At 43.5% G+C, this 16,909-nt stretch overlaps 1 protein-coding gene across 9 annotated transcripts in view; it reads right to left on the reverse strand.

Annotated features, from left to right (window-relative positions):
- EML5 (EMAP like 5) overlaps positions 1 to 15,689 on the reverse strand; it is a 105,304-nt gene extending 89,615 nt beyond the window's left edge. For 3 of the 9 annotated variants that reach the window (XM_077323436.1, XM_077323434.1, XM_077323432.1), the window contains exons 1-2: positions 14,983 to 15,636; positions 348 to 507 (exon numbers count right to left, since the gene is read on the reverse strand). In XM_077323436.1, coding sequence (XP_077179551.1) covers positions 348 to 507; positions 14,983 to 15,179 — 357 coding nt within the window. In that variant the 5' untranslated portion in view covers positions 15,180 to 15,636. Of the gene's footprint in view, positions 1 to 347; positions 508 to 14,982 lie in introns of those variants that run through there. The other 6 variants (XR_013228557.1, XR_013228558.1, XM_077323435.1 and 3 more) reach the window with 6 other exon arrangements.
- Between the last annotated feature and the right edge of the window lie 1,220 nt (positions 15,690 to 16,909).

The following is a 16,909-nucleotide window of genomic DNA, read 5'->3' on the forward strand; positions in this document are numbered from 1 at the left end:
AGAGGTTTCTATAATGATTTTTTAAACTGATAGCAACCTTAGTGGCCTGCTTATGAGGTACTCAGTGGCTCCTCCTCCCAATCTCTGCCATAGGACAGCAACAGAAATAACAGGTGCAGACACATCCTAAACCATGCTACAATTGTATGCTCTAACTTTATTCTCCAACCCTGTTTTAGCTAAGTGAATGTGCTTGCAGTTTTCTTGCTAACCTTGTAAAATGTACATATATGCAAATTAAACATCTAATCAATTCAATTTCCAGAAGATATATATATTTATATATATATACACACACATATACATTGTAGAATTTTGAAAGTAGAATATAGAACACATACACATACCTGACCGTCTAAGTCAAATGCCAAACAAGCTATACCGTGTGTGTGAACATCTTTCATTACTGATATAGTCTGCACAGTGTACGAGTCCCAGACGCAGATATATGGCTCTTTCCCAACTTGACCTGTTGCCACCAATACTCTTTCAGGATGCAAAGCAAGACTTCGGGGAGGGGGGAGAAACAGAGGGAAAAATAACATTAAAACTTGTAACAATTGCTCTGGATTCCAGTTATTACAGATTTTTTCCATATATGTTAAAATTATTACTTTGCTTGTTCAGAACTCAAATTTCGTTTCGCTAGCAAACAAACAAACTTTCCAGTATCATCAAATATTTTAAGAGCCATGATTTGTCACTGGATTTAAACTGACAGGAATAAGCCTACTCGAGTTAAATAAATCTGTCTGCCTCAATACCCATGCAGGTTATTCCTGTACAAAAAAGAAGAACAAACAAGAGGCTGCTTTGAACAGTGAAAGGAGATTGAACCAGGTCATTGGAGCTCTGATAAATTTATTTTTAAGTTTCTCTTTCTTTCCCTGCCTGGAGTGCCAGTAGCAATCTAAATATAGAATGGAGAACTGGCTAAGATGACTGACTAATGAGACAGATTTTGTTAGCAGTTAAAACCTCAACTTAGGCGAAAAACAGGCCTTAGATCAAGCAAACAAGATAGTGAAAAAGACCAAGAGAAACAAATTAACTTCTCTAATTAGGGTAAAGGTAAAGGTATCCCCTATACAAGCACTGGGTCATGTCCGACCCTTGGGGTGACGCCCTCTAGCGTTTTCAGACTCAATACTGGCAGACTCAATGGCAGATTCAATACGGGGTGGTTTGCCAGTGCCTTCCCCAGTCATTACCGTTTACCCCCCAGAAAGCTGGGTACTCATTTTACCGACCATGGAAGGCTGAGTCAACCATGAGCTGGCTGCTGGGATTGAACTCCCAGCCTCATGGACAGAGCTTTTAGTCTGCTGCCTTACCACTCTGCACCACAAAAGGCTCTCTAATTAGAGTATAACCAGCAAATATGACTTAGTTCCAAAAGGTTAGTTAGATGGCCTGTTTAGGCCCATTGGGAAAGAATCACTATTGGGAAAGAACTGCACATGCTACTCAGGACAAGGGTGATTCAAAGGGTGATGGCAAAGGAATTCACATTACTATGACATTTCCAAGTGGCTGTATAATCACAAAAAATCCACTTTCCCATAAGTTAGGGCAATATGTAATACACATCACATTTTACTACATTTAAATTACATAATGCAATAGGTTCAGTGGGTAGCCAAGTTGATCTCAAGCACTAGAACAAAGTTTGAGTCCATGTCACCTTTAAGATCAACAAAGTTTTATTCAAGATATAAGCTGTTGTATGCTAGCACATGTCTTCAGACATAGTATTCATATTTTATTTTATAGTATCTGAAGAAGTGTGGCTGCACAGAAAATTTCATACCTTGAATAAAACTTTGTTGGTCTAAAAGGCACCACTGAACAAAAAAAAATTGCAATAGGTTAAGACAGCCTTTTCAACCTTTTGAAAAACCTGAAATAATTTTTAAGACTTCAAGGAACCCTGTAAGTGATATCAACTGGCCACACCTGCTGCCATGCCTCCAGAAGTGACATCACTACTCCCACCCTTAGCCCTCCTTTTACTCCCTCCCCCCACCTTACTACTACTATGGCGTCTCTGCTTCACATAGGCCCATTATGCACGGCCGCCGAAACGGCGATTTCGGGCCACATGGAAAACGCGGAGGGGGAAGACGCGACGCATACCGGTTATACACGGGGCGGGGCGCGACGGCGGCAAAACCCAGAGTAACCGCTATGCACGCGCCGATCCGGGCGCCGCTTCTGGTTGCGCCCCACTCACCCGGAAGCTGCGCTTTCTTCCGCGTTTCACTGACGCGGCTTTTTCGGCGGCATGCACCGAAGCTGCAGCCGGTTGCAGCCGGCTCCGTGCGTTATCCGTGATTTTAGTCGCCGCCATTCCACCCCGAATGTGCGCTAAAACCCCCGTGCATAATGGGTCTTAGGGCAGCAAGAAGAATAGAAGCTGAGAATACAGCCTAGATCCCCTCATACTATGCCAATTCAGAGCTATCACGGACCCCTGGTTGGGAATTCCTGGGTTAAGAGACAGGGGTATGGGAATGAATTATCTCATAAAGTTCAATTGTCCACTTCCTCAAAGACATATTAAGGGAAAACTGTGGCTTATCCAGAAACTCCCTTGTATACCAAGGAGCCTGTTTGAGGCGAGGATGTCTAGGGGTGATCTTGTCTATGTTTGCCGACAGGTGGGACTGCCAATCTTCTACCAGTACCATCAACGAGTCACCAGGAGGCATCAGATCCTGCAAAGCATTCTGGAATCCAGTCGGATCCATAAGTCTCCGCAAATGGGCTAAAATACACCCCTTACCCAAAGAACCCAAGCTGCTCCATTCTGGACCAGTTGGAGTTTTCAGACCAGCTTCAAGGGCAGCCCTGAATAAAGCGTATTATAGAAATCTAGTCTGGAGGTGACCACTGCATAGATAACAGTGGCTAGGTTGAGCATGGAAAAGTAAGGTGCAAGCTATTGTTTCTGGGAAAGTGATAAAATGCCACGCAAGTGACATTCATGGCCTGAGCCTCCACAGATAGGGAGATATTCAGGATCACACCTAGACTCCTGAGTCTAAGGACCGTGTCAAGAAACAGGAGCTACACTATCTTAATCTGGAAATATAGACCAGTTTACTGCTGAAACAGAGACATTTGCAAGATCACAACCTGAACAATCATATCTAGCCTTTAAGGTTGATTGGTGAGATGTATATCATATTTCCCAATATTTCTTCTTCTGCTTTTCTTGTTCACTGTAACTTCCATACCTACTTAGCAAGTGGAACTTTAATATTATTAGACAGGCAAGGGAAGATAGTAAACAAGAAGACTGAGTGAAGAACTGGATAGAAGGAATAGGAGTGGCACACATTTGCCATTTCATTAGGTATACCCTCATGTAAGAGGTACTTTCGGACTCATTTAGATTCATTTACTTGAATCTTATTCCTGCCTGACTATCGTATTGCTGGTTAACTTTCTTGATATGCAAAACGAGGAAGATCATCACACTCTCACTTGGACACATGCACACATATTGGCCTCAGAAGACAGTAGCTTTGCTTAGGACTACCCTGCAAGAGTAATAAGTAAGCCAGAATGGGAAGGAAAAAAACTGTCATAGGAATCAGGAAAAAAATATTTTGATTCTTGATTCCCTATCATCACAGTGCAAAGCCGGCCATTACAAATTAACATTCTCTATGGAGAGGCAGATTATGGACCACTGGAGATATGTAATAACTCAAGACAGAACTAGATGGTATGACATACATAAAGTTGCCAGAAGTTCCATTTTTCTGCCTCTCTTTTCTTTGCAACATCAGAGTTAATATAACAGAAATTATCCTGGGCACTAGCCAACCATGTTCACAACACCGACTGTTGGCAGCAGGAACAAGTCAACTTCACATTATGATAAACATTGCAATGAAAAAGGAGAGAAAGATGCATGTAGTAACTACAGCACCACCAGCAGCTTCATAACTAATGTGACACCTATTTCCACTCTCATCTAACTCTGGCTTGTAGCATTTGGAACAAATCTAGTTAAGTTAATTAGAACAGTTTCTCTCTTTTTTGTGGGGGGGCATTTTCCTCATTTATATTTTTATAAGACACACAGTAACTATATTCACTTTGGTTTTCAAGAGTCTGGTGCAAGTGCCGTCAGTAAATATTCCCTTCCCAATAGGAATAGGAAAATTATTTTTAAAATGTGATAAGGGTTTTTCAGGGAAGTTCAACATATAGTTGCGTGTTAGGTGAGCCCCTTCCTTTATCTACCAAGATTTACAGAAACATTAATACAAGACATATCCCATATCATGTCTTATTTTTTAATGCTGAGGAAGTAGGCATCATTTTAAGAACTCTTCAGTTTTCCAAATATCCTTCTACTCTTGCTTCCTGCTTTTCTGAAGTACAAACTCAGAAGAATCAAGTTCTGCCAGACAAAACGATTTTCTCTCAGGGTGCTGTGGTCTAGTGCTATGAATCCATAATTATGATTTCCTCTGATCTGCCTGCCTGGGAAACTGTAAAAGATTTTCTAGTTGTAGCGGTTACGTTATACATGTACTAGTCTTGTTCCTATCAAGAATAACATAACAGTTGGCCAAGTATCTGACCAAAAGGAGATTGTTTACCTCAAGTTTATCTACAACCCCAGTCTACAACTGAATAGTACAGGGTTCTACAAGTGACCTTTGACAGGTAACTAAAAGAACACGGTGACACGATCTCTCATGCATAGCAAAAACTGTGCTAAAATTTCAGTCTCAGAGCAAATATAAACCAGAACATCATAAAAAAACAGCTTCTTGTCTTGTATGCCTTATCAGAGGCCAGAATTTTTCCCCATAGGGCAACAACAGCTGCTTGCAGTACAGTTCTGAAAGAAGCAGAACTTTTGAGTGATATTTAACACACGTGGCAAGTAAAGGGCCAGAAGAAGGACAAATGAACATCGGAAGAGAAATCTGTGACAATTAATGTCTTCCTCTGTTGTGTCTCAAAATAGATAGCAAGCAAACATAGCCGTTAATCACAGCCTTTATTCTTCACAGATCACCATATCACTGCAAGGAGGAAACAGCTGATAAGAACTAAGACACTAATTCTTTCCACAGTCAACAAAAAGTCATATAGTTGCATAAAACATAACACTTAAAATGTTCTCATCCAACATTACAGCCTCAACAGACCATACACAAAACAATTCACACTGACATTTGTCACTGAGCCTCCCTCCCCTTCCTCCTCTCCCACCTATACCATGTCCTTAGCTGTAAGTTATCACCAGACCGAAATGGAAAATCATTGGGATTAAGATTGGGTATTTTTAAGTTGTTTTAAATTATATAATTAATTATTATTATTTATTAAATTTATATATCACCCTCCCATACAGCTAGGGGCTGTGTACATCATGATTAAATAGTCAATACAAATATATAATTTTTACTCAAAATTAATCACATTAAAATGTCAACATTATCCTAATAATTAAAATGCTTAAACCGTAATTAACAGTTGTCTGGTCCTTAACAGTGCTCATTCCAGATGTTCCCATTGGACATTTCTGATGGGGTTCTGGACACCCAAACAGACATTATCAGATCACAAGCCCCAACCAAAAGCTTGATGGAAGAGCTGTTTTACAGGCCCTACAGAAATGCTAACCACTACACCAAACTGAGGCCAGGCATACTTCCTTACGGCCAGGGATCACTAGCCAGTTGGAATTGGCTAAGCATAATGCTCTTCATGGCAGAAGAAAGTGGCAGAAATGGCAGAAAGTGAAGAGGAACTAAAGAGCCTGTTGATGCGGGTGAAGGAGGAGAGTGCAAAAGTTGGCTTGAAACTCAACATCAAGAAAACAAAGATCATGGCATCCGGCCCTCTCAATTCCTGGCAAATAGATGGGGAAGAAATGGAGATAGTGACAGATTTTATTTTCCTGGGCTCCAAGATCACTGCAGATGGGGACTGCAGCAAAGAAATTAAAAGACGCTTGCTCCTGGGGAGGAAAGCTATGGCAAATCTAGACAGCATCCTAAAAAGCAGAGACATCACCCTGCCAACAAAAGTGCGTTTAGTCAAGGCTATGGTCTTCCCAGTTGCAATGTATGGCTGCGAGAGTTGGACCATAAGGAAGGCCGAGCGTCAAAGAATTGAGGCTTTTGAACTCTGGTGCTGGAGAAGACTCTTGCGAGTCCCTTGGACTGCAAGGCGAACAAACCGGTCAGTCCTAGAGGAGATCAACCCTGACTGCTCTTTAGAAGGCCAGATCCTGAAGATGAAACTCAAATACTTTGGCCATCTCATGAGAAGGAAGGACTCCCTGGAGAAGAGCCTAATGCTGGGAGCGATCGAGGGCAAAAGAAGAAGGGGACGACAGAGAATGAGGTGGCTGGATGGAGTCACTGAAGCAGTAGGTGCAAACTTAAATGGACTCCGGGGAATGGTGGAGGACAGGAAGGCCTGGAGGATCATTGTCCATGGGGTCGCGATGGGTCGGACACGACTTCGCACATAACAACAATAACAACAATGCTCTTCAGGAGGCATAGGCAGTAAGGTGGTCCCTCAGGTATGCCGGGCCCAGACCGTGTATGGCCTTAAAGGTGATTAACAGAACCTTAAACCAGATCTGGAATTCAGCTGGGAGCCAGCGCAGCTGCTAGAGCACAGGCCAGATATGGTCCCACCAAGGTATTCACATGACGATCCAGGCTGCTGTATTCTGGACCAGTTGTAGTTTTTGGATCAGGGATAAGGTTAGGCCTGCATAGAGTGCATTACAGAAATTCAGTCTAGAGGTGACTGTCAAGTGGATCACAATGGCTAGGTGCTCCAGGGCCAAGCATGGTGCTAGTAGCCTAGCTTGGTGAAGATGGAAGAACACCAACTGTACTACTCTTGTGATTTGCACATCCCAAGAAAGGCATCAAGGATCGTGTCTAGATTCCTGGGAGATTGTGCAACAGACAGCTGTATTACATCCAGGTATGGCAATTGCACTTCCTTGCTTGGAACCTTCCTACCCACCACAGGACCTCTGTCTTTGAAGGGATGAGTTTCAGATGACTCTGCTTGAGTCATCCCATCACTGCTTCCAGACATCTGGCAAAGGAATTGAGGGGGAAGTCCAGGTAGCCATCCCTCAGGAGGAAGAGCTGGGTGTCATCTGCATATTGATGACTCCAGAGCCTGAACCTCCAGACCAGCTGGCATGAAGGTGTTGAATAACATTGGAAAGAGGACCACCACATGGTACTCCACATGGGATTTTGCAATGGTGCAATTGTCTCTATCCAATAGCTGCCCTCTGTCTGTGACCCCGGAGAAAGGAGACCAGCCATAGGAAGGCTGTCCCCAATATTCCACTGTCGATGAGGGACGAGCTAAAAGTTCATGATTGTCAAATGCTGTCAGAAGGTCAAGCAATGTGAGCAGTGCTGACCTGCCATGATTCACCTGGCCCGGATGTCATCCACCAGAATCAAACCTTGCTTGGCAGATTAGAAGTCAGCACTCCTAACCACTACATTAAGTTGGCTCTTGGTACATTACAGTACATTATAGCAGTCTAGTCTTGAATTTACTGTGGAATGGATCCAGGTGGTTAGGTCAGATGTATCAAAGTATGGGGCCATTTGGTTTCAAATAAATTACAGTACATTAACTGATTTCTTCTTTCTCCTCCTTTATCACATGTGACCTTGGTCCAGCACCTTGGATTCAGCCATGACAAATGATTGATGTGGACATGTAACTAAAGTGAACAGACTGTATGATCTGAAGTGGTGGGGACATCTAATTAATCATTTGATTAATGGGTGTTGGATACCTAATGCCCACTAGTTTTATTTTTCTTAGAATTTTAGGTGGCATTAGTGGCATTTACCAATGTTCTATGTGTTCATAACCCAAAGACACATAACAAATGCAATGTGCTTGGCATAAGCCTGCTTTTAGTATTGTTTGGAGTAATGAAGAATATACAACCTGCTTTTTGACACAGATAGAGCACCAAGAACACTGGCTTCATGGACATAATTCAGTGTTCTACTTATAGAATATATAAAACAAACTCTTGGGTACTTTAATTCCTGAGACCCTTAATCATCTCACTGATGAGTCAAAAACAATTTTTTCTCCTTGTCTTATATGCAGCAAGAGTGAAGTATGAGACATGGAAAATTGGTAGCTGATATACTTAAACACAAAAGTTTCATTTGAGATACTGTATATCTCCTGGATATTTTCTAGGACTAACCTCAACTTATAGATGCCAACTCCACTGCAGGTGATCTATTCTAGAGGGGCCCAACGGATCTCCCATGTCCTGGCCTCAACCAAAGGCCTGGTGGAAGAGCTCCACCTTTCAGGCCTCTTCCGGGCGCTCATTCTACTACGCTGGGGCCAAGACAGAGAAAGCCTTGGCCTGGTTGAGGCCAGGGGAACCTCCCAGGGACCAGAACCAGCAAATTAGTACTCGCAGGGGGGCATAAGGCACCAGGCAGTCCATTGAATATGTGGGTCCCAGACTGCATAAGGTCTTAATGGTCAAAACCAAAACCATGAAACTGATCTGGGCCACAACTGGCAACCAGTGCAGCTGCCTCAGACTGGCTGGATATGAGCCCTCCAAGCTGTTCCTGTGAGGACTCTAGCAGCTGCATTAACAGCTGCAATTTCCGGGTCAGGGACAAGAGTAGGTCAGCGTAAAGCGAGCTACAGAAATAAATTCTGGAGGTGACAGTCGCATGGATCACCATGGCCAGGTGCTCTGGGGACAGGTAGGGCACTAGTAGCCTCACCTAGCGTAGCTGGTAAAAAGCCTGGTGAGCTATGCTCATGACCAGTGCCTCCCTAGAAAGGGAGGCGTCAAGAATCACCCCCAAATTTCTGGCAAGGGGCACAATGTTAGGTTGCATCCCAGCCAGGTTTGTTAAACATCTCATTTTTCATACTGTGTTTATTCAAACACAAAACTAACTTTTTCACATCAAAAAAGAGGGGGCCATTGTGTATTTGCGTACAAGTTACAATTATGTCAATTGTGTGTGTGTGTATTATTTTAAGTGGTTGTCTTTTTTTTGAGTAAATTCAATATATACTGAAACAAAAGAAGAAGAGTTGGTTCTTATATGCCACTTCTCTACCTGAAGGAGTCTCAAAGAGGCTTACATTTGCCTTCCCTTCCCTCTCTCCCCAACAAACATCCTGTGAGGTAGGTGAGGCTGAGAGAACCCAGATATTACTGCTCAGTCAGAACAGCTTATCAGTACTGTGGTAAGCCCAAGGTCACCCAGCTGGTTGCATGTGGGAGAGCGTGGAATCAAACCCAGCTCGCCAGATTAAAAGTCTGCACTCCTAACCACTACACCAAGCTGGCTCTTTCTCAAGAAAGAAGCTCTCTTATTTAAAACACAGGCTCTTTCTAAAGTGATAATCAGGGACACTTGATCACTTACCAGTTGACTCACAACCTGCTCACATGTAATGATAATCAGAGCTAAGCATTTAAAATGCTTGACATCTGTGTTTGAACCACTTGAGCATATAAGGACTGCACATGAGCAACTACAAACTGCTCTACCACAGTTGCCTCCATCTCTTAGGTATTGCTGTGTGCTAGCATTAGCCAGAAACAAAATCAAAAGGCCAAAATAAATCATGCAACTTCTTGGCAATCAAAATGGGCTCCCAGGTACATATCTCCCATTTTCTGATTCTTCCTCAATGATTGCCACTCAATGATTGACTTCCTCAAGACAACAGAGCTTATAGCCAAGAGATACGCCTTATTTGACTGATAACTTATTAAATGGAATACAGATTTTGGAGTGGCAATCACTGAGGAAGAATCAGAAAATAGGAGAAATGTACCTGGCAGCCCGTTCTGATTGCCAAGAAGTTGAATGATTAATATATCTTATATATACTTAATAAGAGTGGATGTGTGTTAGCATTAGTCAGTGTCCAATAACCAAGTTGTCCAGCTATAGAGCAATTCATGCATGCACACTCCTGTACTGCCTTATGAAAACTGTAGTTATTTTCTGAGGAGAACCTGTAATCAATATAGCAGTGGCACAGGTGCAAAAGCAGCCACAATTTGCAATATGTATGCTACAAATCTAATTTATCTACCAAGGCACAATCTGTTCATGTCCTAGTAGAATAAGTGGCCACTGTGCAGTCACAAAACTGTTCAGCATAACACTGGAGTCAAACTTTGAACAGAAACACAATCTGGCAAAGGGACTTAATTCATGGAAGTTCATGGCAAGTTCAACTGGTAAATGAGTCTGTGTTGTCCTCAGAATCCATCATAACATCTGCATTCCAAGTAAGGAAAATATTTTTCAAATGTAAGAAAAATTCAGATCTTCCATGACTGTTGTATAGATATGTCAATATTTTTCAGCAAGTTATGCAAACAATCTGTGTTTTAAATAAAAATTAATTTCTTAGCAAATAAAAAATCCAGACAGTTAAAAATTCAAGAACATGATACCATCAGATCCTTAGTTTATTCCTAGTTCCCCTACCCAAATACAAATAAGGTTTTGTTTACATCACAAATAAACAATGCATTACAGCATCAGAAAATCTAGGCCCAATCTCATGGCATTTTCACTTAACCCTTCCCTCCACTATGCCAAATAGTATAGAGTACTATACACTAAGATTCACCGAGTGCCTACTTTACTTTCTTTCAGGCATGAAGCCAGAACACATCTTTTTACCCAAACTCTTAATTAGCTGTTTAATAATTTGCTTCAGTTTTACGGAAAATTTTTATACTGTTTGTCTAATCTAATATGTTTTTTTAATGTGGCTTATTTATAGTGTTTTACTTGTAAACTGCCTCAAGTAAGACTTTGAAGAAGTGGCATAGAAATATCATAAATAAACCTGATGCTTTCTGGTTTTGAGTAATTGCTTTAAAACACTGAAATACTGGATAAGAATTTTTTTATTTTCTCACAAAATAGAAACTTACTCTCTAATACTTTGCCTTTTCTATGTTCCTTTACAAATACAAAAGTTACAATGTGGCTTATGCCAAAATAGTCAAGCATTAATAATAAATATTCTGACATAAGAAAAGAAAGCAACATAACATAAATAACATAAATGGAAACAAAACCCAATCTGAAGTACAGGCAAGAACCAAAACGTTTAAGGATAAAATCATTTTTAGAAAAATATAAACAGTTTATTATAAGAGCTCAAATGAATGTCTTAGAACCACACAGTAGGATTCTCCAACAATACCCAGGGGAGGAATAAGAATTATTTGCTAGCTGAGTATTCTGCTAATCTGAACAGCTTGCAGGACCAGAACCAGCAAGAATAGACCAAATAAGTTTTCCCCCCCCGCATACCCCTTGAAAATTGTAAAAAAAAAAAACCTTGTTATTTATATCTGTGTGCATATGTACAATTGAGCTCTGATGAAGTTCTGTTAGATTGAAATGCGTTAGGTCAAGGTCTAAACTTTTTGGCATTATTGATGCACGCATTTATATGTTTTATAGGTGTGCCAAATAGATATTCTTTTGTGGTTTTTAAACATTTGAGCTTTTGTAGTAAATTATATACTTTTCTAAAATTGATTTTATACCTAACCTTTTTGGTTCTCACAAAAAAAGAAAGCTTCAGAAATTGCATAAATTATGCAGATCAAGGAATTTTGGATATAATTTTGTCATCATCAACCAATCACAGTAGTCTGAATCTGGTGGAACATCCTTGAGGGGAGGGGTGTCAGCAGAACTCTGGCATCTGGTTAAGAGCTGCACAACACCAGCCACAGTAGAGTAGCCATGTTTTCTAATTAAAACAAGAGAAGCTAACTAGACCAGGGGGAAGTTCTGGGATATCCACTGCTCTATTGATGAACCTGCCATATTCCAGAAATCTGTTGCAACCTCATGAACACCACCACTCTGTCAAGGTCAATTTAGAACTAACTACCTGGCTGGACAGCTCCACAGTTAACTGAAATCCAACCCGCTCTTAGGATTCCCAGTGGAAAGCTCCACTGCTAGTTTTGGACTCAAGTACACAATCCATTGTATATTATTGTGTCCTTGGCTTTTACCAGTGGACTGACATGGCAGTGAACAACTGTTCTATTCCAAATCAAGCCCACACAATTTGCTGCTACTTCTGCAAACTTGAATCTGATAACTTCATTATTTTTATTATTTACAGGATCTATACTGCCTTTTTGCTCTTGTTTTGTACTGCTTCTGCTCAAAAGTGTCAAAGAAATATGCATATCACTCAAAAACCAACTTCTGGCCAGTGGAAACATTTCTTAGCATCCAATATTTTATCAGAAGCTACCCACAAATCCAATATTTTATCAGAAGCTAACAACAAAAGTGTGTCTAGTCAAGGCTATGGTATTCCCAGTTGCAATGTATGGCTGCGAGAGCATCCTAAAAAGCAGAGACATCACCCTGCCAACAAAAGTGCGTTTAGTCAAGGCTATGGTCTTCCCAGTTGCAATGTATGGCTGCGAGAGTTGGACCATAAGGAAGGCCGAGCGTCAAAGAATTGAAGCTTTTGAACTCTGGTGCTGGAGAAGACTCTTGCGAGTCCCTTGGACTGCAAGGCGAACAAACCGGTCAGTCCTAGAGGAGATCAGGCCTGACTGCTCCTTAGAAGGCCAGATCCTGAAGATGAAACTCAAATACTTTGGCCATCTCATGAGAAGGAAGGACTCCCTAGAGAAGACCCTAATGCTGGGAGCGATTGAGAGCAAAAGAAGAAGGGGATGACATAGAATGAGGTGGCTGGATGGTGTCACTGAAGCAGTCGGTACAAACTTAAATGGACTCCAGGGAATGGTAGAGGACAGGAAGGCCTGGAGGATCATTGTCCATGGGGTTGTGATAGGTCAGAAACAGCTTTGTACCTAACAACAACGACAACCCACACATTCTGCAGCCATATGGGATAAATTTTTAAATAAAATTTTACTTTCTATGGATGCTGGCACTTTTCAGTGTAGACTCACAGTATTCAGACAGCTCATCATTTATTGAATGCACGAAAATCATACAAAAGGAAAACGAAGTTCAAGGAAAATGAACCAAGAAATTAGACCAGCAAGTGCCATCTAACTGTCCAGTGGTATTTTAAAGGGCATATTCAAATATATTCTGTTGTCCTCTTGATGAACATCTGGGAGTTGATTCAGTTGCTCACTATCAGGAATACAAGTAACCAAATACAACACATCTATTACGGAGAAAACTGCATTAATGAGAAATAATATTATTCAGAAACCAGTTTAGTTTTTTTTTTTTCAAATCGAGGGTTCAGGTAACTGATATTTAACTAAAACTTCTCAAACCATCACTGATTAGAAAAAATGAGAGATCAATTAAAGTTTAGGATTCAACGAGAAGCAATACCCTATTTCTTGCTAGGGATCCACAACTGCTAAATTTTGTGTTATGTAAAATACACACAAACATGAACTATCAAAGATCCAAAAACTAAGATGTTCCATTGTCATTATCTGTAAAACAGTTGATATAGAAAACAAAGCAAAACTGCTTCAAATATTCAAGATTCAGCTTCTTCAGTTATTACTGTATATTAAATCACTATAAATATATTAGATATAATTAGTGGCACTTTCATAGTTTTATATCTCTTTCTAATATCATTTGGCAATTCTGCCTTAGTATTGAAACCCAATACTAAACAGCTGTGATTACATACTCACATATACTACAACCATATTGACACTAATAAAGACAATATTTAATGCTGCAGAATTGGGTCACAATTATATAACATGCAAGAATTTGTATTTATTTTCTTAGTTTCATGACTTGAACAAACCAGAAAGATTCAGGAAAATTCAAGACCTGAAGCAAAGACAGGAAGAATATTATGCTGCAGTGCTAGCATAGGTCAGATTTTTGTTGCAGGTTGGGATGGGGGGGACGGGACAAACTGGGCACTTATGATCCAGATTATCATAGTGTGCTTAAGGAACTGAATTAAAAGAATCACACAGACTCGGATCCAAATTTTAGGGAGAGGGTTAGCATTACCACAACCTCTTTCAACGCCTCCAGAAATGTAAACTGTGCAAACCCAAGACTGGAGGAAACCCCACTGACTAGACAAGTAGGATTCTGAGTAGACCAGTACAGGATGACACTGGAGAGAGAGAGCTCACAATAGATATTTCAGAAATACAGTCAAGCTTGAGCTTCAGCAAATTTTCAAGGGGAAATAATTTAATTGGCATAGGGAGGCAGGAACCTAAGAAGGCTCTACGCCTCTGATGCCTGAACCTGACATGAGGATGAAACTAAGAGGCTGTCCTCAGTTGATCTCACCCACTGCAACATTACGGATCACTGATAACAGATGTGTGTGCACTCGACATAGACAAAGAAAAAGAAGTAGAGGTGGGTTATGAAACCCAGTGGTTGAAAGCAAAAAGGCATTTATATAATAAAAAACGGATTCCGAACTTGGGTTTTTAAACACACACATACACTAGGCAAATGCACGTGGACCCAAACTTTCCTTTCTCCCCCACCCCGAAGCCCCAGCAGAAGGAAATATACCGCTGGTTACTGGCAGTGCCCTTGACACTGGAGTCAAGATCATTTCCAGCTTCTTCTCCGGGTCAAGAGGAGAGAGACCAGCAGCGACGGGGAAAGAGGTGCCTGGACGCTGCAAGAGACCGCCTGTGTATGTGTGTGTTGGGGGGGGGGGGGGATATTCCACGGCAGAATCCCGAAGAGCTCCCCCAGTGCAGCTGGGAGGCTGAGACCAGGCGAGGACGCGACGCCCGAAGGAGGGCGCCTGCCTGCTGATCGCGGCCGAGGGGAGCCAAAGGCAGGACGCGGCTGTCGGAGGCGATCGGGGGCGCTGTCCTGTGACGAGGATTCCTGCAGCGAGGCGCCCGGCGGCGGCGAGCCTAGGCAGGGGGGGGGGGTGCTGCGTGCCTACCTGATGATGTCGTCCTGGTGTCCCAGGTAGAATTTCTGCCGGTGCTCGCGGGGGCTGTAGACCACCCCGACGCCCGCCACGAAATACACGATCTCCTTGGCCGCCGTGTAGTAGAGGTTGTTGCGGCACTGGTGGCCCCGGTAGCCGTAGACCCACTCCAGCCTCAGGTGGCAGTGCGGGGGGCTCCGGTCAGCCATCGCCCGCCGCGCCGCTTCGGGGCCCCCCCGCCGGAGCGCCACAGGGAGGGAGGGGAGGGGGGGAGGGAGGCGTCGGTCGCGCGCCCCGGTCCCACCCCAGTCCCGCCGGGATTGGTGTCTCCCGCCGCCGCCGCCGCCGCGCTTAATCCCTGCTGGCCGCCGACATGGAGCTCTCTCCGCCCGCCGCCGCCAGTCGGTCCTCCTCACAGAGGGCGTCGCGGACCGCGCTGGGCTCGCCTCTTCCTCGCTGCGCCGCTGCTAGACATGGCTGCGCGGCGACACGGCGCCGGCTCCTCGCCCGCCAGCATCCACCCGGCGGCCACCGCTCGGAGCGGAGCGAAATCCCTGCCCCTGCCCCACTGCCGCCGCCGCCGCGCTTCCACTCGCTCCTGCCGCGCTCGGCTCCGGCCCGCGACGTCACAGCCGCCCCCCTCCTCTCGCCCTGCTCTGCCCTCGGCCCTCTGCGGCTGCGCAGTCTCGCTCGCCTCCTCGCCCGGCTCTCCCCGAGGCGCCTTTCCGACCGGCGAAAGGCGTCTGTGCGATGCCGCCTTCCTTTCAGTGCACTCCCCCCCCCTCTCCCAGCCCTGGAGTGGGGTGAGGTGGAAGGGCTATCCTGCCCTGGAGGAAAAGGGCGCGAAGGGAGGGTGAGGGAGGAACACGGCTGTCTTGCCCTCAGGGAAAAGGGCGCGAAGGGTGGGAGTGGGCGCGTGGGTGCCGGAGAGTCAACGCGCTTTGCTGCGAAGGACGCCAAAAGAAGTCGGAAAGTACAAGGCAAGGCCGCAAGGATAGCGAGCTTTCCCGCTTGACTTCTCTCACCCGTTTCCGAGAGCAGTTCATCTGTTTTGTATTGGAATTCAACGCCAGAAGAACGATATCGCCGGGTGGGAGTTGGCCAGGTCTTCCTGCTTTACCTCAAAACCATGTTCAAGTGCAAGCGCAGGGATATTTCTCTGTCTCTCCATCAGAGCTCTCCAGTTGAACTAGTAAAAAAAAAAACCCCGATGATTTTACAAAGCAAATGACTACACCCGTTTTCAGGTCAGAATCACAACCCTCCCCGGAAGGTATTTTGCAAAGCCCGATATATAGAAGCATAAATTCAGCCGTGCTCTCCCTGATCTGTCATTTGCTGCAAGCCTAATGAAACCATTGGTGCAAGAAAAGAAAGTGTAATCTACCAGTGAAGCCCACAATAGGATCGGCCAAGCAACACCAGCATTTGCCACACTCAAATGGTGCCTCTGGAAGATGAACATCTCTTTCAATACCAAAGTTTGTCTCTTCCAGACACTAAACCTGCTAATCCTATATGGATCAGAAACAGGGAATTTACTAAACCCTGACATACATTCAAGACTTTCCAAATGTGGGAGTCTCTGTGGGAGATTCTGGATGTCTCTCTATGTGGTCATAATCAAAATGAGACAATTTGGACTAAATGTGACAACCAGTCGCAAATTAAAGAACAAATCCAAAAGCGTGGACTGCAGTGGTTTGGCCATGTCTGCAGAATGAACACCAGAAGACTGCCTCATAAACTCCTCTGGTGAGAACGACCAATTGAATGGAAGATCCAATGTCTGGTGCCAAAGAAAACATGGGGTAAACAGATCAAGGAAGACCTTAGAAACCAGCGATTGACTATCCATATGCCCCCAACTACTGCCACCAATAGCCAAGAATGGAAATATATTATAAAGGCAAAAAAGTCCAGCAGCACCTACAACAAC

Source organism: Paroedura picta, chromosome 2, assembly GCF_049243985.1.
Source record: "Paroedura picta isolate Pp20150507F chromosome 2, Ppicta_v3.0, whole genome shotgun sequence".
Taxonomy (NCBI): Eukaryota; Metazoa; Chordata; class Lepidosauria; order Squamata; family Gekkonidae; genus Paroedura; species Paroedura picta.